At 31.1% G+C, this 27197-nt stretch overlaps 1 protein-coding gene across 1 annotated transcript in view; it reads left to right on the plus strand.

Moving 5' to 3' along the window:
- Positions 1–27197, plus strand: part of Eys (EGF-like photoreceptor maintenance factor) — a 1514165-nt gene that overhangs the window by 447501 nt on the left and 1039467 nt on the right. The window contains 1 exon segment of the mRNA XM_077109730.1: positions 10072–10188. Coding sequence (XP_076965845.1) covers positions 10072–10188 — 117 coding nt within the window.

Raw genomic sequence — 27197 nt, forward strand, 5'->3', positions numbered from 1 at the left:
AGATAAATAAAGAATATTGCAGGTTAACTGCTGTACTCACTTCCCTACTCTTCTCTTCATGTACCCATATTCTTGATCAGGCTGAATGCTACTATTTTCTTTCCATTAGAAGAGATTTTTATCAACAACTTCTTTCTGTGTAGATTCCATTTATTACAATTCACATTAGCAAATGTCCTGGCATAAATAGAAGAGTTCAGTGTGCTTTCACCTGAATTTGGAATCCTTCTTTCTAAAATTTAGAGGATATGGTCTTCCTTTGTAGTTTTAAGAATTCAACAATTGCAGGAAGGAGAAATATCAGACTCCAGAGATCCAGGGCATTATCTATGGGTCGTGGAGTTTAAATACCTTAGATAGATTTCTAGCTGCATGGTAATGTTTGGGGACCTTGAGAAAGTTCTGCAGGTGAACAAAGCAGAAGAATGAAGAGTACATTTTCTTTCAAAATTGTCATTCTAAGCTTTGTGAGGAGGAACAAAATAGGCTGGATGTGGATGGGTCTAAGAATTAAAAGTGAAAAAAGCATGCTGCCCCAAATACCACATCCCAACCCAGACCCTGTGGGTTGACCACCTCCTCAATGCTCAGAGGTTTTTAGAGAATTCACCCCTTGGATACTAGCAACACATATTCCCCAATAGACAGACTTCAAGCTCTTCTCTGGAATGGGGCTCAATTAGGTCTGGGTCAATCTGCAGGCTTTATAGGTGAAATGCATGACTAGTGTCTCATAAAATAACCATACCACTTTGTAGGTAAAAAGGAACACATACTGAGGGTGAATTTAGCTCTAAAGCAGACAATGTTCGCTCAGTACTCCATGGTGGGCAATGGAGACACAGCTGAGCATACAAACTCCCCTAACATAATTGGCCTTTTTAGGTTGGAAATGAGAAGGGACAAAAACTGAAATTTAACTGTGTCCCATAAACTTCTTTTTTTTTATTTAATTTTTTAAATTAGCTACACATGGCAGTACAATGATCTTGACAATTCATACATTTGAATCAAATGGGGTATAATTTCTCATTTTCCTGATTGTACAGGTTGCAGAATCACATTGATTCTAAAACTGAAGCCCTGGAAAGAAGTCTCTTTTTTAATTATATCAACAAGGAAAATTATCAGTCTTTTGTTTATGGATTTGTTATTTCTTTTACTTTTTTCATGAATTGTTTTGTTGTTCTCTTGTCTCTCATTAGTTGTTTTTACATATTTTAATGAAATTTTATGTATTTTTCAATTAAGTGGATTTTTCTTGAGATCTTTTTTCTTTCCTCTTTATAGTCCCTTCCCTTCTCCCCCTGCATTTCTTCTATATCTGTCCCTTACTCCAACATTTTCTCTTTATATATTTTAATATAAGTGTACCAACAGTACTGTCTAGTTTTTCAGCCTACTTTGTATTACTCCCTCTTTTCTTTTTGATTAGCAGAGTTACTGATATATATGTATATTTAAAACATCTTTAATTATTATGATATATGGTTTTCTCTTAAATTATCATTGCAAATTGTGATTTTACTTTCCTTCCAAAACATTAGTCATGGCTGAATCAAGAACTAGATCATACTGAGGGGGTACTTTTATGAAATACACCCCCAGACCAGGTAATATTGAAAAGAGATAACTACTCATGAAAAGACCTTCACAATAATGGTGGGAGAAAAATCCCCAAACAGATGCACAAATCCCAATATAAAATCACAGGAAACATGAGAAAAAAGTCAACATTTGTTTCAAAAGTTCATAACACCCTCATAATTGAGTACATAGATACTAAAGTGGATGAAATTCTAAAGAATGAATTTTAAAAATGTTAAATGCCAATGAAATAAAAGAAGATAAAAATAACTGAATGAATTAAGAAAGATAATATAGGATATGAATGGAAAATTTAGTAAATAGAGATTCTGAAAAAGAACCAGTCTGAAATCTTGTTAATAAAAAAAAAAATTCTTAAGTTAAAAAAAGACCAGTTAAATATATCACCAATAGACTACATCAAGCAGAAGACAGAATTTTAGGGCTTTAAAACAAATTATATGAACTAGATTCTTCTTTGTTGCTCAAGCAACAAAAAAAGAAAACTAGCAACAACACCAAAAAAAAAAAAAAAAAAAAAAAAACCTGTGGAAAGAATATTTAAGAATTCCAGGACACCATGAAAATGCTTAATTTAAGACACATAGAACATGAGAAAGTAGTAGAGATATAAACTAATGGCATTGATAATCTATTCAGTTCAATAATGGCAGAAATTTTTCCAGAACTCGGGAATGAGATGGGCATTCAGATCCTGGAGGGATATAGAACCACCAATGAACAAGAAGATAAAGAACCTCTCCATGACATAATTAAAATGCAAACTAATGGGAACAAGAAAAAAATTTAAAAGCTACGGAGAGAAATGAAAGATGCTAAAAAAAGGCAAACCCATCAAAATAATAGCAGGTTTATTAGCAAAAACTCCAAAAACCAGGAAGTTTTGGAAAATGTATTTCAAGTCCTGAAGGAAAACAACTCCATACCTATGTTACTATATTCAGTAAAGCTAGTCTTCAGAATCAAAGGAGTAATAAATACCTTCCAAGGTAAAAAAAATAAAAAGGCATTTGCCTTGGAAGTTATTTATTACCTAAAGAAGCATTTCAGAAGACATTGAAAGGTATCATATGCACAGCAAAAAAAGATAAAAATCCAATACTGCAAGGGAAAGAAAAATCTCATTAGAAGATTAAATAAGTAACTGAAAATTAGTAAACCATCAAACAATCAAAATAAAACAAAATGACAAGAATATAAACCTCTCTATAATAACACTGACTGTAAATTTCTTAATTCAGTAATTAAAAGGCATAAATCACATTTAAAAACAAGACCTAACTATGTCCTTGTTTAGGACTTTTTCTTCATCTGTTAAGATGATTACATGAGTTTTGTACTTAATTCTTCTATATGGTTTTTATCAAAAAGAAGAATTAAGTACAAAACTCATGTAATCACCTTAAAAGATGAAGAAAACGTCTAAAACAAAATATAATACCTCTTCATGATAAAAACTCTAAGGAAAGTATGGATAGAAGAAATTTATCTCAACATTATAAGACTATTAAATGACAAACCCAAAGCCAAAAACATACTGAATAGATAAAATTAAAAGAATTTACTCTGAAATCAGTAACAAGAAAAAGATGTCCACTGGAGTCACTCCAATTCAATATAGTTCTTGTAATTTTAGCCCAAGCAATTAGGCATCAGAAAGAAATAAAGAAAACAAGTCAAATTACCATTTATATATGATATGATTCTACATAGAGGAGGTCTCCACCAAAAGACATCTAAAGTTAATAAATTTAGCAAGGTAGCAGGATACAAGATCAACAAATAAAAATGAATCATTTTTCTATAATATATACCAATAATGAATCCACTAAGAAAGAAATCAGAAAAACAATTCAATTCAGAATGTTTTTAAAAATATCTAGGACTTATACAAGGATAATTAAAGAAAGCTGACAAAGAGAAATAGAAAGAGACATCAGCAAATGGAAAGACCTTCCTTATGCATGGATAGGCAAAATGGCTAATGTTACCAAATGGCCATGTTATTAAAAGTAGACAAGATTCAATGTAATTCCCATCCAAATACCAAAGGTATTCTTCACAGAACTAGAAATTTAATGTTACAATTGTAACTACACTAGAAATTTATATGGAAGAACAACAGACCTAGAATAGCCAGAGCAATTTTGAGCTAAGTGACCACTGCTGGAGGCATCAAAATACTCAATTTCAAATTATACCATGGATATATTGTAACAAAAAACTGAAGGACACTGGCATAAAAACGTACATATAGACAAGTAGAATATAATAGAAGATATACTGACAAACACACAGCTATATTCATCAAATATTTGACAAAAGTGCCAAAAGCACACAAAAAAATAAAAGGCTGCCTCTTTGATAATTTGTGGGAAAAAAAAATGGATATATGTTTGGGGAGGCAGCCAGCACCTCATTTGGGCGTTCTTCTTCCTGCCAAGGAGGCTGTAAGCCACATGAGAAATTAAAGTCTAGAATTATTAGTAAAGAACAAAACACAAAGTCAGAAGAGATATTTTTAAAAGGGGAGCCCCTGATAGGTCCAATACAGAAACTGGAGCTGAACAATTAGAAAATTGTTCCTGTGGTTTATTTAAGGGAGTACATCAAAGGCAGGGGTAAGGTTACAAGGGTGGAGTCTTGCCTCTGATGTCTTGCAGTCAGCAGGTTGGCAGGTCACATCCATCTCAGAGAGGCTGTGGGGCTACAGCAGATCACCCCTTCTCTGGGGGTCTGGGCAGTCAAACAGAAGAAATATCCATTGGAAGTTCCCAGACACCAATTATCTTATTCACTAGGATACAATGTGCAACACAGTCCACAAACAGCCCAGGGATGGCTCTCCACATATATTTGTGTAGAATGATGAAATTAAATCTCTATTTCTCACTCTGTACAATGATCCAATCAAAATGTATCAAAAACCTATATATAAGACCAGAAACTTTGCAACTGCTATAGGAAAACACACAGGACACAATTCAACATATTGGACACAAGCCAACAAAGATTGACTTCCTGAATAGGACTTATATAGCCTAGGAAATAATAGTAAAAATTGATACATGGCATCAAGTTTAAAAGCTTCTGAAAGACAAAGGAAACAGATCATAGTGTGAAAAGAGAGCCTACAGATTGGGGCAAAAATGACAACTACCATTGTGATGGACAATTAATAGTCAGAACATATAAATAACTCAAAGAAATCAACATCAAAACCACCATAATTTATTCAATGAATTTACTAATGGACTAAAGGTATGAACTTTTTTTAAAAAAATATAAGTAGCCAAAAATTGTACAAAAAAAATCTTCAAAATCTTTAGCCATTGGGAAAATGAAAATCAATCCTATATTGAGATTTCATCTTTGTAGTAAGAGTGGCAACCATCAAGAACACTAACAACAGCAAATGCTGGTGAGCATGTGGAAATAAAGGAACTCTTATATGCTACTTTTTGGAATGTAAATTGGTACAGCCACTATGGATATCATTATGAAAATTTCTCAAAGAACTAAAAACAGAACTACCATGTGATCCAGGTAACCACTCCTCAGTATTTATCCAAAAGAATTAAAGACAGAACACTTCAGAGATACACACAAATCCATGCTTATAGCAGCACAATTCACAATTATAAGTTATTTAACAGTCTAGGTATCCATAAACAGTTGAATGGGCAAAGAAAATGTGATACATATACGCACATACACACACATAATGGAGTTTTTTTGGGGGGAGGGGTGCTAGGGATTGAACTTAGGGGCACTTGACCACTGAGCCAACCCCTACCCTATTTTATATATTATTAGATACAGGATCTTATTGAGTTGCTTAGCGACTCTTTAGATTGCTAAGTCTGGGTTTGAACTCGTGATCCTCATGCCTCCACCTCCAGAGCCACTGGGATTATAGGTGTTGGTTACGTCGCCCAGCCCATAATGGAGTTATATTAAGCCATAAATATTATGAATAATAAAATTTAAAAAGTCATTTGCATGAAAATTAAAGGAATTGGAAAATATCATGTTAAATGAAATAAGCCAGATACAAAAAGACAAAGTCAGAAGAGATATTTTTAAAATGAGAGCTTCTGATAGGTCAAGACAAGTATAGTATGTTTTCTCTTGTGTGTAGAATCTAGAAAAAAAGTTTTCATGAAAGTAGGAGGGAGAACCATTACAGTAGAGAAAAGGGTTTAGAGGGATTGAGCAGGGAAGATTAAGGGGAGGTTTTTGGGGAGTGAAACCAATCAAATTATGTTATATACATGTACAACTATTACAAATGAAACCCATTATTCTATATAATTAATATGCACCAATTAATTTTTAAATAAAATAATTCAAAATGGTTCTATATTATTTTATTAAATTTGCCTAGTTATATTTGGAAAACTGATGTCTGGCATAGTTATGGCTTGCATGATAATTTTGCAGATCACTTTTGATTAATATATAGACATTCTAATTAAATTCCATGTGCTGAGAGTTTTCATCAATATGTATTGAATTTTATAATTTTTTGCATCTGAAATAATCAAACTTTTTTTGCTTTTCTTTATAGTTTTTTTTGTATTGATACATACTTATATTTCTACAAAAACTTTTACCCATGCACTATATAAATTGAAGCTTTTAGATATCACAAAATGAACATATATGCATGATTTTCTTAATCATGAGTGAAATTGGCTGTATTTGCATTTCTTCTTACATGTTTGCCAGATTTTAAAAGATAGATATTATTAGTCTAAAAAAACTAAGGTTAGCAGTTTCCTTGTTTTTCTGTTCTTTGCACCTATATGGCATAAAGATTTGGAAATAATTTTCTTTGAGTCCTGTGATTCAACCACCAATCTTCCTACTTTGGTGCATTATGAAATATTCCATGGTTTAGCATGATTTTCTATTTCTTCTTGAATGAATTTTCTCAATTTATTTTTTTTCATATCTCTCTACTTTATCCCTCTTTTATAATTTTTCTTACAGAATTTAAGGTTAGTAGATTTGGTGGGCGAAATTATAAGATGGTCCTCAGGACTAAGGCCTCCTGTTACTCATGCCCTTAGTGTGGGTGAAAGCTATGAATATGACATTCCTCCTATGAATATGTTAAACTATATGTAAAAGGTATTTTGTAAGTGTAACTAAGGACTCCAATCAGTTGCCCTTGATTTAGTCAAACAGGAGAGTATCCTATGTTGGGCTGACCTAGTTTGATGGGACTTTGAAGGGGCATGCAGCAGCTTTTCTGTTGACCATGAAGGAGTGTGGTCATGCTACAAAGGGATGAGTCAAAGGCCTCAGAACAGCTTCTGAATGCTGAGAGACATCCTTGTTTGACACCTAACAAGAAAAATAGATACCTAAGTCCTACAGGAAGAATGAAATAAAAGCTGCTACTACTACACTGATTTTGAACAACTCCCAATCTTAAATGAGATCATAGCCCCAGTCAATACATATATATAAATTTTGTGGAGGATTATAGAATTGTTATTTTTTTATGCAGCAATATAAAACTTGTAACAATAGATAACGAGCAGCAAAAAGATGGTTTTCACAACTTAAACACACTCTAACTTCAAAATTCATATTCATAATTGTGCTACCTTTCTTACTTTGTGATACTTGTTCCCAGTAACAGACATTTACGATATTTGTTGATCTGAAAAACTAAATTACAATAGAGTTCATTGAATTATTACCATTAAATTGAGGGCTTTGTCTCTTTTTTCTCACTGGCTATGGAATTCAATATATTGGACCCAGGTCATCTTTTATTGTCTTTATCTTTATTGTGTCCTTCTTATCTGCATATTTTCAATTTGGAGAAAGTGCTTTGTATGCATTTTTTCAATAAGCATAATGAATACTCTATAAAACAAGATAAAACTCATGAGGATCTAATTTTCCAAGTTGTGAAAACCTTTATTCTTTTTGATAAATATGTTTTAAATACATTTCCCTCCTCTACCAAAAGTGGCTAAAAATATTATCATTATTTTGAAAATTTACAGTCTGGTTTAAAAATAGCATTTTACCTTGAGTCATTATTCTATATTGCTGAAATTAACTTTTTAATGCTTCATGAAAAAAACACTTTTAAGAAGAATGTCAAAACTTAAAATATGCTTCTAACACAAGTAGGGTACTGATGAGTAGACATAGTTGAACTTTGGGTTGTTTCTATTTTATACTCTTTTTTGTTTCCATCAACATTCATTTATTTAATGTTTTGAAATGTCTAAAAATATATTTTCTTTATTCTTTCATGTTTCCACTTTGTGCAGATTCCATCATATTTACAGATCACTGCTATAATATCTAATATTTTAATGTTATGTATACCCTGAAATTGTGATAATTTTCTATTAATTATTAAATACAAAATGCCAAAATTATTAGCTTTTATGAAATAAACATATTCAATGAGAAACAAATATAACTGTTTTTTGATTCTCTGTATTACAGACACAGTAAAATTAAAACCAGTAATTTTTTTTTGTGCTTTTGTCTTTAAAGAAGTGATTCATACCTATTAAAAAGTGAAATTTCAGATTAGAAATAAAGAGACATGAATTTTTATTCCTGTTCTGCCCAGTCTATTGTGTTCTGGTCTCCACTGCTGAATGAGGCAGTTTTCTCCAGTTTCAGAGTCAGCATTTTCTTTTATATTGAAGAAGAGTGTCCACTACAAATAGCATGATGATAAAATTTTATCATTGCATTCAACATTTGCATATGTGCTCTTTTAGCATTACCAAAAGTAAGCCAAACACAACTCATGAAATCTGAGGTACCTTACTCAGGTAATAAGAGCAGTGTATGGAGTACAAAACATGTGAAATTGATGCAAAACCCCAGCAAATCATGAGAACTAGTTTCTACTTTGAGTGGAAATTAATACACATTGAGTGGATAATTAATATACATTGCAGGAATGAAGCCCAATGTTGACAGTAGTGTGTCTCTCATATCCCAGCTTTTCAGCTGCTTATATAGCATTGAAAACCATCTGGCCCCAGTAAGCCAAAACAGGGCACCAAATAAAACTTACATATTTGAATTATCATAATTTAGGTGCACCATACATAAAGCATGCATTTTTTTGTTCTTCTGATAATATGATGTTTCACTAAGTTTAAAACAATTTTTTTTGTCTATAATGAGTAAAAGTAATAGACTCCCTTTGAAATCTGAGTACTAACTGTAGTCTTTTCATTATGTTGCTTATTTTGTTTTATTTTTCATAACTTAAGCATGTATCCTGGAAATTTCCAAGACATTGAGATGTATTAAACTAAGTCTCATTCTCTAATCTCGTGGAACTCACGCTCCACATATGCCTGCTTATAACTGTATAGACTTTATTCACAAATGGAGAGACTGGGTTGATGTCATCTAGCATTGCTCCTTGCAATATAAATGCAAGTGTATGATTCAGCTTTTCTAGATATCACATTAAAAGAAATTTTAAAAGCTGGTAAAATTAGGTTTAATAATATTTTTGTTTCAAAATGTTTATCCTAACTATTGATATTTTTACAGGTAAGTAAAAAGGCTGTAAATGTCATACTTGCCATTAGTTTTATTCATAGTGAATTTTCAAAATCCAACATATATATATTTTATTTAGAGCATATATCAGTACTAGCCATTTTCAATGCTCTCTAATCACTTAAATCTAGTTGCTACTTCTACTGAAAACTGAAGATGTAGATAACAGCTATCATTGATTTTGGCATTTTTCATAATACTTTCTTTAGACTCTCTAAACATAAATGCCTCAATTCTAATTTATCACAAAGACATATTCTTCAAACTATTTTTTATTTAGTAACTAACTATTGCTCCTCAGTAATTTGAGGTTTTTGTTTGTTTACCTAACACAGGAAAAACAAGACCTTTGTAATGTGAATAATATTGTTTAACATGAACTCTTTGTGTGAAATGTCATGCAAAATTTTACAGTTTAATTTACTATTATTACTGAAATTTATGTTACTTATTTGTCAGTAATATTATAAATATATTTAGAAGGCTCACTTTTTGTACTTTTATTTTTTTAACTTGTGATCTAGTTGCTAAGCTGCAAAAATAGTTCTTTAGTTTTGTTCATGTTAGTAAAATCACTTTATTAATATACTACTTTTTAAAAAAATTTGGCAAGATGATAGTTATATATTGTGGTCATGATGTATAAAATGTTAATGTTGTATAGATTGTATTGACAAACTACAATATTTTATTGAATTATATATAAAGCAATGTGGTTCACATAAATTTCCATTGGAGTAAAAATCATCTGGGGAGAGAATAGATGTTTTATTAAAACTGAAAAAAAAAGATTACAAATTGCCAGAGACATCAGAATAGCTAAGAATGATGACTGGATGATAGGTATAATAACAATAAATAACTTAACAGTTTTATAATTTTCATACTCTCTTAGAGCTGCCATGCATGCCTGTCTGATTGGGAAGGAACTTTTTGTGAACAAGAAACCAATGAGTGCAAAAAGAATCCTTGCAAGAACAATTCCACCTGTACTGACCTTTACAAAAGCTATCGGTGAGTAATATATTTTTAGTTTTCTTCATGAAATTACTTGAACTGCTCAATGTCCTTGGGATGCATCCAGATACTATTTTCACTTTTCCATTTAATTAAAATAACCATCCAAAGATGAAGAGTCATTTCTTGATGTGACAGTGTCACATTAGCTTGAAATTTGCAAATACCAAAGTCCAGATGTCAAATCAGCAAAGGAATAAACAAATTTAGCTTGGAAAGGCAATTTGCAGATGTGGGCGTGTAACAGATGCATTTATTTCTTCAAAGCGTGTTTTTTCATCTCAGTGCTGTTGTGGACCATTCACACAATATGACAAGGAAGGAATGGGTCAATTGAATTAAAATATTCAGTCTGTTACCCAGATATTATCAGGAGTCTGTATTATTTTAGTAAAATTAGTTCCAAGTTTTACAACATTAATGATCACTGTGTTCTATAGTTGAATATTATTCAATACTAACAATTGACAAACAAATAGATTGCATTGTTATTTAACTTGTACTTCTTTATTCATTCAGTAAATATCAGATCTCTCAAGTGTATGCAAGATCACAAGTATTATAATCAGAATGCTTTACTTCTAGTCATGGAGGCAAAAGAAAATAATAGATATAACAGAAAATAATATTATAATTAAATATAAATATACTCAAATGATCATTTTCCAGGGATTAATCAAAACAATCACAACATGTCCTGGGAAATAACTCATACACTTCCTTTTGCCCTATGATTACAGTTCAGAATTCTGGATCATACTAATTATTTAAAGATTTTCAAAATTTGTCCCTCAATTTTGGTGACTGAAGTGGAATATAAGACTAAGAATGTCAATAGTAGGCAATTTACTTTATTAGAACAAAATTTTTACATAATTTACAATAGTTCGGTTGAAATTTTGAAGATAACAATAAATAAATAAATAATTTGGGTAACATGGAGACCCACAATGCTGATAGATGATACTAATATAAAATATAGAAAAATATAAAAATCCAAAGCTATTTTTGTGACATTATCAATTACTAAAAATGATATGTCTCTGCAAATTGATAATAATAGCCTCTCTATCTAGTATTAGGAGAAATAACCAGTTTTTTGATGGACAACAAACAAAACATGTCACATTTATCTATATTTGTTTTTCTTAAATAATTCTATGAATTATAATTCCTAATATATTTAAATTTTACAGTATTTCCTTCATTGAGATGCCAATATGTATTTTTTAGCCTGTAGTTCTTTGATTCTCAAAGATTATGTATCACAGGGCATTGGTGATGTAGACAGTCACCAAACACACGCAGGAGCAAACCTGTGGAGGGGGAAGTCAGCTATGTAATGCATTGCAATGAGGGACAAGGCACACCCCTCTTGACCCATGGCAATCTTACACACAGGTGCTAGAAATAATTATAAGTTTGATCCTGTTATATACTTTGGGGGAAGGGTTTAAGAAGTGAGACTTCATTCTCGATAGGAGCTTGTTAGAAATTGAGCAAAATTCTATTATATCTGAGTTCATAAATCTTAACCTGGAAGGATGGAAGACAAGAGGGGATAAAACACAGTTTTCTTAAAGAGGGGGAATTTCTCATACTAGCCACAATGGAGGAATGTTCTGGTTGTAATTTTACATTTGAATGATGTGTATGATGTGATCACTATGCAGATATGATTATGATCTAGTCTACTTTCTGTTATGATCCATTGGGGTCATAGCGTGGTCTTGTCTGATGTTTTGCGATATGTCTGTTGAAATGTTCAACAGGAGAATACCAAGATCCCCCTGTGAACCTAGTTTATAGTAGCTTACCAGCTCCCTGATATCCTGGGTATCAGGAGATGTTTTTACTCCCAAAATATTACAGTTTCAATATATAAGTGAAATTATCTATCTATCTAATCTATCTAATCTATCTAATCTATCTAATCTATCTATGTATCTATCTATCTATCTATCTATCTATCTATCTATCTATCATCTATCTATCTATCTACCTACCTATGAATCATACAGAGAATAGGGCTGCCAACACTTGTATAATCAAAAATTAGTCTTTAACTTTTGATTTCCCCAAAACTTAACCTAGAGCCTACTGTAGACTAGAAGTCCCATTAGTAAAAATAGATAGCAGACATTGTATGTTGTATGTATCATATTTCAAAAAATATCCAAGAATGGTGAAAGATCACTTTTAAACTGTGATACTCAATTTACTGGAGAGACAAACTACTCATACCAAGATGATTATTATCACACAGTGTTTTAAGTGACAGTTCCCAACACTGGAGCTCACCAACTAGCAACAAGAAGTAAGGATTAAATTATTACAGTAGTAAAATATGCAGAACAGTTCATTTTATGCAGCATGATTTAATACTGCATCATTTTGTTTTTCTTTCTTTACTATGAATGGTGCCATGTTGTGCTGTATGTGCTTAAATTTTGATAAACTTTAACTTTTTTAATAAATTTGTGCATAGAGATTGTAGTATATTACAAAATACTCTTCTATACAGAGTTTTTTTCATTCATGACATAACTATATTTGTTTAATTTTTTGATATTTCCAGTCTATATGGTTTATCTGCAAGGTTTTTCAAATTGCTGCAACTGTCATAAAAATTATTCACAAATAAGTGGACCCCACACAATTCAAACTTGAGTAATAAATGGGTGTGTGTATGTATGAAGAATTCGACACTTATCTTAGTCCACTTATTTGTTCAAAAATAGATTTTTCTAAAAACGTGCATCAAACAAAATAAGAACACTCAAATATTCATTTATTATCTAATGTGGAAGTGCTTTTATTTAAATAAAAATATTGCACTTAATACAGAGGTATTAAGAATTGTAAAGACGACAAGCAACAAAATAGGGCTTAATTAAAACATGCTTTATTTTAATATTCATGAGGCATAATCAGTCTTTCTAGATGACTCTGACACCACTAATTGTGAACTCCTAATGACTTAAATTTATAAATGTGTCAGAAGACTTTGTCACTTAAATTAGCACAAAGTGTCATAGTCATTTTATCATTCTTGAGATTTTTGAGAGATCGCTGGTTTATATCTAAGATATTAACTTGCATTTGGGGTAGGGCATAAAAATAAGTCTAGCATCAAGTAATCTTTCTGATTGCGATTCTATTTGTGATTTTAAAGATCATGTATTATTATTAATGTTATACTCACATTAGCTTTACCAGAATGCAGGAAGAAAACAGCATTCACTAGATGTGCTATCAATTTATATACTATGTATGTTATATATGACATCTTCTTATTTATGAATTCCCTCACTAATTTACATTTTTATAACTTTGAGAAATAATTTGCATATCATATTTGACATTTTTGAAGTGTAAAATGCAACAGATTTTAGTATATTCATGGAACATTTCAACTATTACCACCATCTAATTTTAGAATGTTTTCACTCCAGAAGAATCTATGCCCATTTGCAGTACCTCCCCATTATCCCAGAGCCTTGAAACCACTGATACACTTTCTGTCTCTGTGGATTCATCAATTTTTGAAAATTCATTTTAACAGAATGATAAATCCTTTGTAACTGGTATATTTTACTTAGCATAATATTTTGAATTTTTATGTTGAACCAAATATTTATAGTTCATTCTCTTTTTAATGGCCAAATATTTCATTTTATGGTGATTCCACATTGTTTGTTCTTCACGTTATGGACACGTAAATTGTTCCTTGTTTTGACTCTAATGAATATGCCATAAACATTCATGTACATATATGTGTATGGAAATGTATCTTCAATTCTTTGAGTATACATCCAGGAATGGAATTGCTATAACACCTGACAATGCTATGGTTAACTTTTACTAAAACACCCAAACTATCTTCTGAAGTAAATATACTACTTCACAGATTCTCCAGCAATGCATTAGAGTTCTAAATCCTCCACATCTGGCCATTCCTTATATGGCTTTATCTTAACAGTTCCAGTTGCTGTGAAGGGATATCTCATGTTGTGTTTGTTTTGCATTTTCTTAAAGACTATTGAGGGTGATCATCTTAAAATGTGCTTTCTGACTATGTGATTCTTTAGACCCTTAGCTTGAAAATTCAGTTATCTTTTCTTTTTTTATTTTGAGTTGTAAGGACTTTTTTTAATATACTTTGTATACAACTACATTATCAGATATTATCTGTAAATAGTTTCTTTAATTCTGTTTGTTATCTTTTTTTGTAATTTTGTCCTTTAATGCAAAAACTATATTAATTTTGATTAATTTTATGTCACTTTTGCTTTCAGTGTCATTTTTAGGAAACTGTTCCTTAATCTAAAGTTATAAGGATTGCTAATACTCTATTTTCTTCAAGAAATTTTATACTTTAAACTCTTATATTTAAGGATAATCCATTTTAATTAGTTAATTTTTGTGTGAAGTGTAAGGTAAGGGTCTAATATTATCTTTCTGCATGCTGATATCCAGACTCTTGAGAATTTCAGCATGCAGAAAATAAAAAGCTTTTTGTTGCTGTGACCAAAATACCTAAAAACAACAGCTTAGAGGAAGAAAAGTTTACTAGGATTCACAATTTCAAAAGTTCAATCCAAGATCAGTTACTCAATTGCTCTGGGCTTTTGCTGAGGCAGAACATAAAGGTGGAAATGCATGGCAGAAGAATGTTTTTCAGTTCATGGCAACTGTGAAGCAGAAAAAAATGGGTGAGGAGCTAGGAATCAAATATAACCCCCCAAGGCCATCCCCAGTGATTGACTTCCCTAAGCCATGGCCTGCATGCCTAGTTACCACTTAGTAGAAGAGTCTGCCAAATTAGTAATCCAGCTAATGGACTAATCCATTGAGTGGGTTACACTACTTGTAATCTAGCCATTTCAGCTCCGAATATTCCTGCATTGTCTCTTACATGAACTTTCAGTGTTGCCTCATCCAAACCATAAGAGAAGACTATTCCTTTCATATTCATTTGTCTTGTTACCTTTAACTCAGAATCAATCAAAAAATGAGGGTTTATATCTGGAATTTCAAATCTATTGTATTGCACTGTCTCTTCTTATCCTTGTACCATACTTTCTTATCATAGATTTAAGTAAGTTTGAAATCTGAAGTATGTATCAAATATATTTTTTCTATTTTAAAAATTTGGGGCAATGGTGGATATTTTGATTTTTCATGTGAATTTTATTATCAATTTGTCATTTTCTGAAAATATGTAGGATTTTGATAGAGCTTGCATTGAATATGGAGATCATTTTGAAAAGGATTAGCATGTTTATAATAATGTCTTCAATATATATTCACAGAATGTCTTTCAACTTCCTTATGAATCATTTAATATATTTCATTCATATTTTCTAGAATTTAATGTACTATAATTCATAATTTATAGATTTTAATGTAAAGTAACTAATTTTTAAATTTATTAAGAATTTGATGTTTTTGATGATATTATAAATTGAATCATTCTTTTAACATCCTTTTCAGATTGTTCTTTGCTGACTATATAGAAATAGCATTATTTTTTTTTATACGAATTTGGCAAGCTCAAGGAACTGATTTATAATTTTCAACAATTTTGGTGCATTTTCTAGGATTTTCTGTATCTTATAGTAGAGACTGTTTTGCTTGCATCTTCCCAATATTGATAAATTATGTTTCATGCCTAATTACCCAAACAACTATCATTATAATATTGAATAGAATGACAAGTACAAATATCCTTGTCTCGTTCCTGAGTGTAGAAAAATATTATGCAATCTTTCACCATTATAACATTAACTTACCCATTATGAGCAAGGCCCTAATTTCAATCTGGAGGATCACAAAAAGGGTGTGGGGCATAAGATATTTATCATTAATGCACTCTACCAGATTCTGGAAGTTCCTTCCTATTTTTTGTTTGTTGATTTTTTTTTCATGAAAACAACTTGAAAATTGTCAAATGCTTTTACTACTACTATGAATATATGCACTTTGTCCTCTGTTAATGTGGAAGATTGAATGTGGTGACTTTCCAATTTTGAACCAATCTTTCATTTTCAGTATACATCCTAATTAGTTCTGGTGTACTAATCTTTTCACATGTTGCAAAATTCCATTTACTATAATTAGGTTGTAAAATGTCAGAAATATATTTGTAAGGGATAGAAGTCTGTAGTTTTCTTTCTTCCTTCCTTTTTTCTTTTGTGTTTGTATGAAGTCATTGGTTTTGATATCAGACAAATGTTATCCAGAAAAAAATGTGTTTAGTATTGTTTTCTCCTCTTTTGTAAGAGGTAAGAGTTGCAGAGAATTGGTATTAGTTTTTAAACATTTGGCAAAATTTACTGGTAAAACCATTTTGTTTTTGCCACATCTTGTGGAAATTTTTTCTTCCTTTGATTACTAATACATTTGATTTGCATACTATAAATTTATTGTTTTCTAAATAAGACTCTGTACTGGCTTTTAATTTTCTCCTAAAGTACTTCCTTTAGTGTTTCTTACAAGGTGGGCATGCTAATGAAAAATTCTCATTCTTTTTAATCTGGGAATATATTATTTTCTGCTTTTGCTTAAAAATTACCATTATGGGATACAGAATTTTTGATTGAAAGCCTTTCTCTTTTAACACTTCAAATATGTCATCCTACTGCCTCTGATCTACATATTTCTCTTGATAAATTAATGGTTAATCTTACTAAGAATACTTGTATTGCTACAAGGGGAAAAAAAACTAAAGCAGTTACACTTAATAAAGCTTATTTGAGCAAGAAAAAGATTCTAGAACTGCACAGCATTCAAGACCACAAAGGTTCTGAATCACCTCTCCCTTCCAATGTGATGAGCTACTTTTATAACGAGAAAGAACAAAAATGATATCCAGAGATTACCTGATTGGTAGTCTGTTATTTACATTATAGAGGCATAATTTGACAGTTTGGAGCATGGGATTGGCTGAGGGATAATCTACTGTGATTGAAGATTATACTCAGTTTATAATCTGCTTGCACATCAAGCTAGATTGTAGTTCATTATATATGGAGGCCTATTTTGCCCTATTCATCATTCAAGATGAATTCCTACAACAGTAGGAAAATTTATTTCAGAGGCTAATGTAGAAAAGTTCATTTAATTCAATAAATAATGAATCACGTTTGCTGCCCATAAAAGAGACTCTATGTCTTGATCTTAGTTTGACTCCCATATCATTAAAATTTGAGCTCATTGAATTTATTCTACTTGAACTTTATAACCAACATGGGTGTGTATATTAATATTTTTCTAAAATTTGGAATTTTTTTACATTATTTCTTCAAATGATTTATGTTTCCTCTCCATTATGATTCTCATACATAAATGTCAATGTATATGTTGTGATAGCATCTAACAGATATTTGAAATTCAGGTTATACTTTCTTTTTTAAAAATTTTTTTCTTTTCTTTCTGATCCTCAGGAACAATAATATTAACAGACTTATCTTCAAGTTGACATTTTTTTCTACCAAATTAAATGTTATGTCCGTATAGAAAGGTTCTTTATTTCAGTGTTTGTACTTTTGGCTCTAATTTCTATTTTTTTATAACTGCTACAATTATTAATATTAACTTTCAAAATATCAACCTCATTCTTTGATTAATTATTTATATGATTCTATCTTTGACATATTTATTATATCAGTATATTTCTCACAATAATCAAATATCCAGGTTTCCTCATGGATAATTTTTATTGACTTTTTATTTCTATAATAAGCCATATTTTTCTTTGTATGCCACTTAATTTTTAATGAAAACTTGAAAATTTAAATAACCTAATGTGGAAAATCAAATAATATTCTGCTCCTTCCCAATTGTTATTGCTTTAGTATGTTATTTCTACTTTTTTCTCTTTTTCTATTTTAGTGTTTTGCTATAATATTTGACAGTCATGTGAGGTTATCAAAGTCTCTCCTTGTCAAATTTAGTGGTAAGCTAAGATACACGATTTGGCAGAGATTTTCTTAAATTCTTTGAACTAATAAGTCTTTCAGACTTAGGGAATTTGTGTCAGTGTGTGTGTGTTTGTGTGTGTGCATGTGTGTGTGTGTGTGTGTTGATTCAGGCCTTCAACATTCTGTCAGTTTAAAATTCTACATTTTTTTTTTTTTTTTTTTTTTTGTGGGGATGACTGGGTATTGAACTCAGGGACACTTAACCACGGAACCACATCCCCAGCCCTATTTTGTATTTCATTTAGAGACAGGGTCTCACTAAGTTTCTTAGCTCCTTGCAGTTGCTGAGGCTGGCTTTGAACTTGTGATCCTCCAGTCTCAGCCTCTTGAGCCTCTAGGATTACAGGCATGCTGGTCACCATGCCTGACAAAACTTCACATTTTTTGCCTGCACAAAATGTCAGGTTTGGTCAGAGATCAAAGACTAGGTCCTTTTCATATCATTCCTGACTTGTGCATTGCCTTTCATGCTGTGATGTTTTCTACTTTCCAAGGATATTTAGCTTTCAAAGAACTGTAAATACATCTCTCTCCCTAGATTTTATAAGTGTAAAAGTTGGCCTCTAGTTACCCTCAGTTGGAATCATTATTGCAAGGATGTGCAATATTAAACAATTGCCACTGATTATTTTAACACATTTCTAGAAATGGAGCTTTCTTGAACACAGGGAGTTTTGTATTAGATCATATTAAATCAATTCCAGGGAATGGAGTTCTTTAGAGACCAATTCCCTGGGAAGGGTCTTTTGGTGAGTGCAATGCCTATACTCTCTTCCAGTATCTATACCAGGATCCTGGTTTCACAACTGCCCTAATTATAATGTTGTTGGCTTTCAAGTTCTTTGCAGAGACGAAAAGAGGAAAATGGGACTAATGCAAAGAAAACCATTACAAAGATGATTTTACTTATGTGATTCAGTCACTTTTCTTAAATAAACACCAAGATTGTTGCACACCTTTAGTTTCATGTCCAGAATATGGAAAAAGCATATTTTGACTGTTTGCCAGTGTTCTGGATTCTTCTATGGAGAAGAATATTTTTCAGAAGTTCTTCCGCTGTTACAGAAGTGATTCTATACTTATATTTCTCATATTGGGATAGACAAAGAAATATAAGAGAAAGACAGGAAGAAGAGAGAGCAGGTGAGTCATAGAATCATAAATTTTGAATATAAATTTTGATCTATCTCTGAAAGTTGTTGTGGTTGGTCATTAGCCAGTTCACATTTTCAAACCTCCTCTTTTCTCCTCTGGAAAGTTTAATTAATAATAGCAATGTAGGATTATGGCAGTAAATTTATAACTAAATTTTTTTTGTCCACAAATTATTTAACTCAGTTTTTCATATATGGTATACTCTAAACATCACACATTTTCTTATCCCTAACCTTTATCCTGTTTTCATATATACATATGAAAATAATATATATAATATATTTAAATATAATATATATGTATAAAAATGAATATAGCTAGAGTGCCATATTATAAATGATGAATCCTTCTAATTATGTGAATATTAACTCATTCCATTTTACATATGTATATGTACAGCAAATAAAGATCATTAAAAAGAGATTAATTACTCCATTCCAATTAAGGAAGAGTTTACTTAGTTAAGTTTTAGAGCTCTCTACAGCTTTCTCACAAATTTCCACCGAGCAAAAATGTCAGAAATGTCAGTAAAGAACATAGTGGATATTATACTTAATTTTATGAAAGTAGATTCTAAAAAAGCCTATTATAAATTGCAAACAAGATCCTTAAGCATCATACTATTTGAAGACAATAAAATTATGTACATAAAAATGCTTAAAGTGGCATATTTTAATATATCAAATGAGACTTGCATTTCATTTATCTTATGATTGTATTCTTTAATAAGAAAAACTTTAGGAAAATAATCATCAGCTAGGATACTAAATCTCTTTAGGTGATCTATGTGTCCTAAGTTACCAAACTACTTACATGTGCTCAACTCTCTAAACAACTGGAGTTAACACAGTTTAGTGTTTACACAGTTTCAAGACATTAAAAAGCAAATTGGGCTAGGGATGTAATTTGAATGCTGAGTGCAACCTGCCTTCTGCTATTCCTGGCACGGTTTAGAATTTAACTGCCTTCTTTATTTCTGATTTTTCTTCCCCCAAAGCAGAGTCAACAGCTTTAGCTACAGATGGGGCTCTGTATGGCAGTTATTGGACCCAGATGCCACACTCTGGAGCATGTTTTGCCAACAGCATCTGGCTCCTTTTCTGCCTGTGTAATTGACATTCATGTTGCTGCTTGGCCTGCTTTTTCTTATGGACACAACAAAGTAGACTTTCAGACAGGGTTAATGTTTGCTGCCAGTTGACTCTAAGATATTATTTTTTCTTTTCTCAGTATTTATAAAAAAATTGACTAGATGCCTCACATTATGAAGCACTAGGCATTTAAACTTCATGTCTCTTTTAAGAAACATTTTAATGATTTTTAATGATTATAATAACTGAAAAGGTAAAAAGTTTCATAAATAAAAACCTATGCTTATGTGTACTTCACATATATGGAATAAAACTATGAAAATTCTGGTGTGTTAGTAATTTTCTTTGTGCTATTTATTTATTTTTGCTGAATTTGTATATAATACCCCTAAGTGCTAATATAAAAGTAACATCACTATAAGCTTTTAATTCAGGCAACAGCAATGTATGGCATAATACTTAGCTTTAAAAATTGAAAGATATTTTTTCCTTTAAAAAAGCAGAGTTTTTGAAAATTATATGTGAGTGTTTTTATTTAATCCCTTTTAAGATTACTGCACCATGTATTAAATTACATACATAACATTATGGTCATAAGGCAATTTTAAACATTTTGCAATTACAACCTATTATTTGAGGATTTGATTTTAAATGCCTCTCTACATCAGTAAGTTTGTTTAATTGTGGAATACATTCCTACAGGGAAATTGCCTGTTTAAAATGTATCTGCACCCAAGATTTGAACAACTTTAAGCAAACTATCTTTTGTACAGACTTAATATTGCATCCACACAAGCAATGAATGAGACTGCATAGCAGAAATGTGGTTTATATAATTTTATAATAGAATAAATCTCTGAGGTTTTATTTATGGCCAGTTAGTACATGAGTGAACTGAGGCTTAGATATTTTCAGAATTTTAAGCAAAAATAACAGAATTAGAAAGTGGTGAACATAACCATCAGAACAAGGTCTCCAAGACGCAAAATCTGTGATTTTACATCACGAAGAAGCAAGATCTGGTCTTTTTTTACAACAGAAAATAAAAATGTACCACATTCTAGGAGGGCAGTGTTACTCTGATATCAAAGCCAAGAAAAAAAAAAAAAAAAGAAAGAAAGATACTAAAACAAGAACTATACTCCAATATTTTGAACCTAGATGCAAACATTTTTTTCTTTTTTCTTTTTTTAATTTAATTTGTTATATATGACAACAGAATTCATTACAGTTTATATTACACATATAGAGCACAATTTTTTTCATATTTCCGGTTGTTCACAAAGTAGATTCCTTCGTGTCTTCATACATGTAATTAGGGTAATGTTGACCGTCATATTCCAGCATCTTTCCTATCCCTATGCCCCCTCCCATCCCACCCTCCCCTTTTCCCCTTTGCCTTAGCTAGAGTTCATTGAATCCTCCCATCCCCAACACCCTTGCACCTTGTTATGGATCAGCATCCTTAAATCAGAGAAATCATTTGGCATTTGTTTTTTTTAATTAGCTAATTTCACTTAGCATTACATTCTCCACCTCCAACCATTTACCTGCAAATGCCATGATTTTATTGTCTTTTAATGCTGAATAATATTCCATTATGTATATAAACCACATTTTTTTATCCATGCATCTACTGAAGGGCATCTAGGTTGGTTCCACAGTTTAGCTAATGTGAATTGTGATGCTATAAACATGGATGTGGCTGTGTCCCTGTAGTATGCTGTTTTTAAGTCCTTTGGGTTATAGACTGAGGAAAGGAATAGCTGGGTCAAATGGTGGCTCCATTCCCAGTTTTCCAAGGATTCTTCATACTGCTTTCCATTTTGGCTGCACCAATTGATGCAAACATTTTTAAGAAAATACTAGCAAATTGAATCCAATAAGCACATTAGAAATGATACCACAAAAGATCACAAGTACTAGCTAAGATGGAGAGAAAGAGAACCCTTGTATACTGTTTGTAAGAATATAAATTAGTTCAACCATTGTGGAAAACTGTCCGAAAATTCTTTAAAACTTAAAAACAGATCTTCTATAAGATCCAGCAACCCCATAATAGGGTATATATCCAAAAGAAATGATATCTTATGTTAAAGAGACTTTCAAGTTCATTGTAACACTATTCACAATAGCCAAAAAGTTGAAATGAATTATCTGTCCATCTAATAATTAAAGGATGAAGAAAATGTGGTAGGACTATACAATGGGATACTATTCATTCCTTTAAAAATAATCAAAACAGTAACTTATAGAATAAGGATTAAACTGGAGATCATTATTTTGAGTAAAATAAATCAGGCACAGAAAGACAAATACTGCATGAACTCCTATGTGGAATCTAAAATAGTTGATTTCATAGAAAAAAAGGTATAAAATGGTGATTATCAAAAGATGGATAAAGTTAAAGGAAGGGAGTTTTGGGGAATTGTGATCAGTGCATATTAAAGTTACAGTTCTGGGTTACTATTACACGGTATGCTAGTTATAGATAATATGTAATGTAACTTTAAATTTGAAAATCTGGAAGAAGGGATTTTAAAAGTTTTCACATCAAAGAAATGACAAATATTTTAGATAAGTATGTTTAACCTCTTTAAACATTATGCAGTATGTACATGTTTTGAGTACTACATGGTATCCCATTAATAAATATAATTCTTGTATTTTTGCTTATCACATAGGAAAATAAAAGTTAAAGTAAGGAATAATGCAAGAATAGCAAGAATAACATCTAGAAACAGGAATAAAAAAATAAGTAAATATATTGTCACCACCACTCCTCATTTTCCATTGGAGAGCAGGTGCCAGTATATTTCTAATGAATTTGTGAATGAATAAATAAAACTTATCCTTTCTCAATGGAAAAGTCACAGAGTTTAATTTTTATCAGAAATGAATAATTCAAGATTCATGTACACTTTCTTTAAAAGATGAATAAATTCAAGACAAATTACAATTTCATAAATAAGCCTTAGAATGCACTGATTAAGTAACTTCAGGTTCATTAGCAATTGTACAAAGAAAGGGAAAGAGAAATCATGCTATCTTGCAGTACCACTCTTGCATATGTGTGAAGCAATGTAATATTATTTGAATATATTGGTAGGATAAATTATTTTAAAAACATGTTTTGAATGAAAAACATGAAGCTGATTTTCAATGAAGCTGTGTTGAAGAGCAGAAGAGAGACAGTTTTATCAGGAACCCGGATGTTTTTCATAGATATAATTGCTGGTTGCATCATGCTAAATGAAATAAGCTAGTATGAGAAAGTCAGGGGTCATTTGTCTTCTCTCAAATGTGTAAGCTAGAGAGAAAAATAGAAAAAAAAAATTACATAAAAATAGAAGAGAGATCAGTAGAAGAAAGGAATGGGATTGAGAAAGGAGAGGGCCTGAGGAATGAAATGACCAAATTATGTGAAGATGTAAATTTATAATAATTAATTCCACTTTTATGTGTAATTATGATACACAAATTTAAAAACATATAAAAAAATTACCTCTGTACTCTCCACATCACTTTATTTTGGCAATCTTTTGTATTCCTTTATTCAGCTGCATCCCCCTAACCTCTCACTCTCCTTTCTCTTAGTGTTTTGCTGTGAACATGTCAATTGCTGTCCAAATTTCCCTTTTTTATAAGGACCTTGCTCAGATTACAGCCACCCTAATAAATTGACTTTAATTTGATTACTGCAATAAAACCTTCTTTTAGTTTTTAATCAGTTGTTATTTTTAATTACACATATTTATGTGGTGCATTGACCAATTCAGGATAGTTACATCTCCATCTTCTAAACATTTAACATTTTTTGATTAACACATAATTATACATTTTTATGGGGTATAGTGTGTTGCTTCAATTCATGCATATAATGTCTATTGGTCAAATCAGATAATCACATTCCATCTCCTCATCATTAATCTATGTTTGGAACTTGGAGTTCCTTTCTTCTAGTTTTTATTAAATTTATAATAGGCTATTTAGAACTATTATAATTACCCCTCTACACCAGAGAACACCGGCACTTACTGAATGTATCTTAACTCTGTTTTGGCATCTGTTATCCATATTGTGAAAGAGGTCAAATTGTAAGGTCTGGAAGGATAATATTTAACTTATCACAACCACTGATGTATTAGGAGTGCAGATATTAAAATGTTTCTTGTGACTGTGGCAGCCCACAATTTTATTATTTAACATAGCTATACTAAAATCCTTTAAATTTTATTACCAAAACTCTGTAGAATCATATTTAAAGATTACATTTATGACTTACAAAGAGAGTTAGAAAAGAATTGCTGTTAGATCATCTCATTATTTTATATTGAATCATAGAACCAAGTTTAGAATAAAAGGTAAGCCAATACTTCAACATATTGGCAGAGGAACTGACTTCCTGAAGAAGATTCTTAAAGCTCAAGAAATTTTAAAATAAAAATCAATAAATGGGATGGCATCAAACAAAACAAAACATTTCTTCCCACCAAAAGAAGCAATCAAGAGTGTGAAGAGAGAACCTACAGAATGGGAGAGAATCTTTGCCACCTGAACCTCAGATAGTACATTAATTTGTGGAATATACAAAGAACTCAAAAAGCTTAACACTAAAAAAACCAAAAAACAAAAAACAAATACCAATCAACAATGGACAAAGGAACTGAACAGACTGTGCTCAAAAGAAGAAATACAAATGATTAGCAAATTCAAGATCTCTAGCAATCACAGAAATGCAAATTAAAACTTCAGTGAGATTTTATCTCATTCCAATCAGACTGGCAGTTATCAAGAATACAAGTAACAACAAATATTGGTAAGGATGTGGAGAAAAGTGAATGGTCATACGTTGCTTGTGCAAATTGATACAACCTCTCTAGAAAGCAGAATGGAGACTCCTCAAAAAGCTATAAAATGGAACCACTATTTGACCCAGTTATCCCACTCCTTGACATATCACAAAAATATTTAAAATCATCTTCCTACAGTGACACAGCCACATCAATGATTATAGCAGCACAATTCATAATAATTACACTATGGAACCAACCTAGATTACGAACAACAGATGATCGGACAAAGAAATTGTGGCATATAGACACAATGGAATATTACTTATCCATAAAGAAGCATAAATTTATGACATTTGCAAGTAAATAGATGGACCTGTACAATATTATGTAAGTGAAATAAGCCAATCCCAGTACCAACTAAACAAAGGTCATTTTTTTTTTTTTTTTTTTTTTTGCTGATATGTGAAAGCTAAGTCACAATAAAGGAAGGTTGGAGGGGAAGAATAGAAGTTCAGTAGACTAGACAAAGGGGATGAAAGGGAGGGGAGATAGACGTGGGAAAGACAGAAGAATAAAGCTAATATAATTTTCCTATGTACATCTGAAATTACCTAGGCGAATGCAACCATTGTGCCCATCCACAGGAAAGGGATCCTAATTTGAATGAGATATATCCTATGCTTGTAAAATTTCACCAAAAGTGGATTCTAGTGTCATGTATAACTAGGAAGAGCCAATAAAATAAAATTTTAAAAAGTTATTTTTTATTATTTATCAATTGAAAATAGTTACATTAAATTTAGAAAGTGTTAGTCTCAGAAGAATGAATTTTATTTGCTGCTTTTTTAGCATTTGCCTTAAATGATGTTGACTTGTTTTTATGCAGAGTCATAAAACTGGTAAAATTTAAGAAAATGCAAAAACATATGGTGACAAAATGAAACAAAAGTGATCCAGACACATTCAGAAAGAATTCATTAGAAATAAATTGAAAAACTTTGGTCATTGTTTGGAACAGATTAAATATTGCATATGAGGACAATGCCTATTACTTTCACAAACACAAAATACAAACTTTAGATTATGGTATTTTCAGAAATAATATTTTTTTATTGAGCAGCTGAAGAAAGCTAATAACCAGTTTTAAATAAAGGGAAAGAATGTAAGTGATAATGTTCTCAGTGTAAAACCTGTATTTTCTTTTTCTGAAAGGAGATTAATCAGAATCTGATGTTGCATTCTTGAATAAAAAGTAAAATCATGCACATTGGGTTCTACTTTTTTTTCCCAATTTTCTAAGTTTTTCCCTTGTTTCTTTTTTATTCCTATCTTGTAGGGAGGACAATGTTTTAAGAGAAAGTGCCCTTCATAAGTCATTACATTTTCTTAAAGATGTTTGAAATTGTGGTTACATATAATAAAATAGAAAGTATACACAAATAACTACAGATATTTTACTGTAAATACCAGCAAAATACACGTGTGTGTGTGTGTGTATATATATATATATACATATATATATATATATATATATATGTGTATATATATATATACACATACACATATGTGTACATATATGTATATATATATTCCATCGATCCCCAAATCTTCTTTTGCCCCATTATAGTTTATTCTATCTTTCTTGCTCTGGCTCTTTGATAGTATTTTTTTATATTTTTGCTTTTGTAATGATTTCCAAGTAAACAGTTCACAAAACACCAATGCATTCCTTTTTCAACCAGAAAAATATTTGTGTAAATGGAAATGATTTATATATTATGTTCATATTAACAAAGTGTTTACAAAAACAAGCTTTTAATGTGACTATTATCATAATTGTGGCCAGATGCTATACTGATACAATTTCTATTAAGTGAATACCACAAAATTCTACAGATTAGCTGTTTTTCCAAATGAGATGTTATTAGCAGAAGTAATGATAGAATTTAGGACATATTTCTCTGTTTCTCTGGAATTTT

Source organism: Callospermophilus lateralis, chromosome 6 (genome assembly GCF_048772815.1).
Source record: "Callospermophilus lateralis isolate mCalLat2 chromosome 6, mCalLat2.hap1, whole genome shotgun sequence".
Lineage (NCBI taxonomy): Eukaryota > Metazoa > Chordata > Mammalia > Rodentia > Sciuridae > Callospermophilus > Callospermophilus lateralis.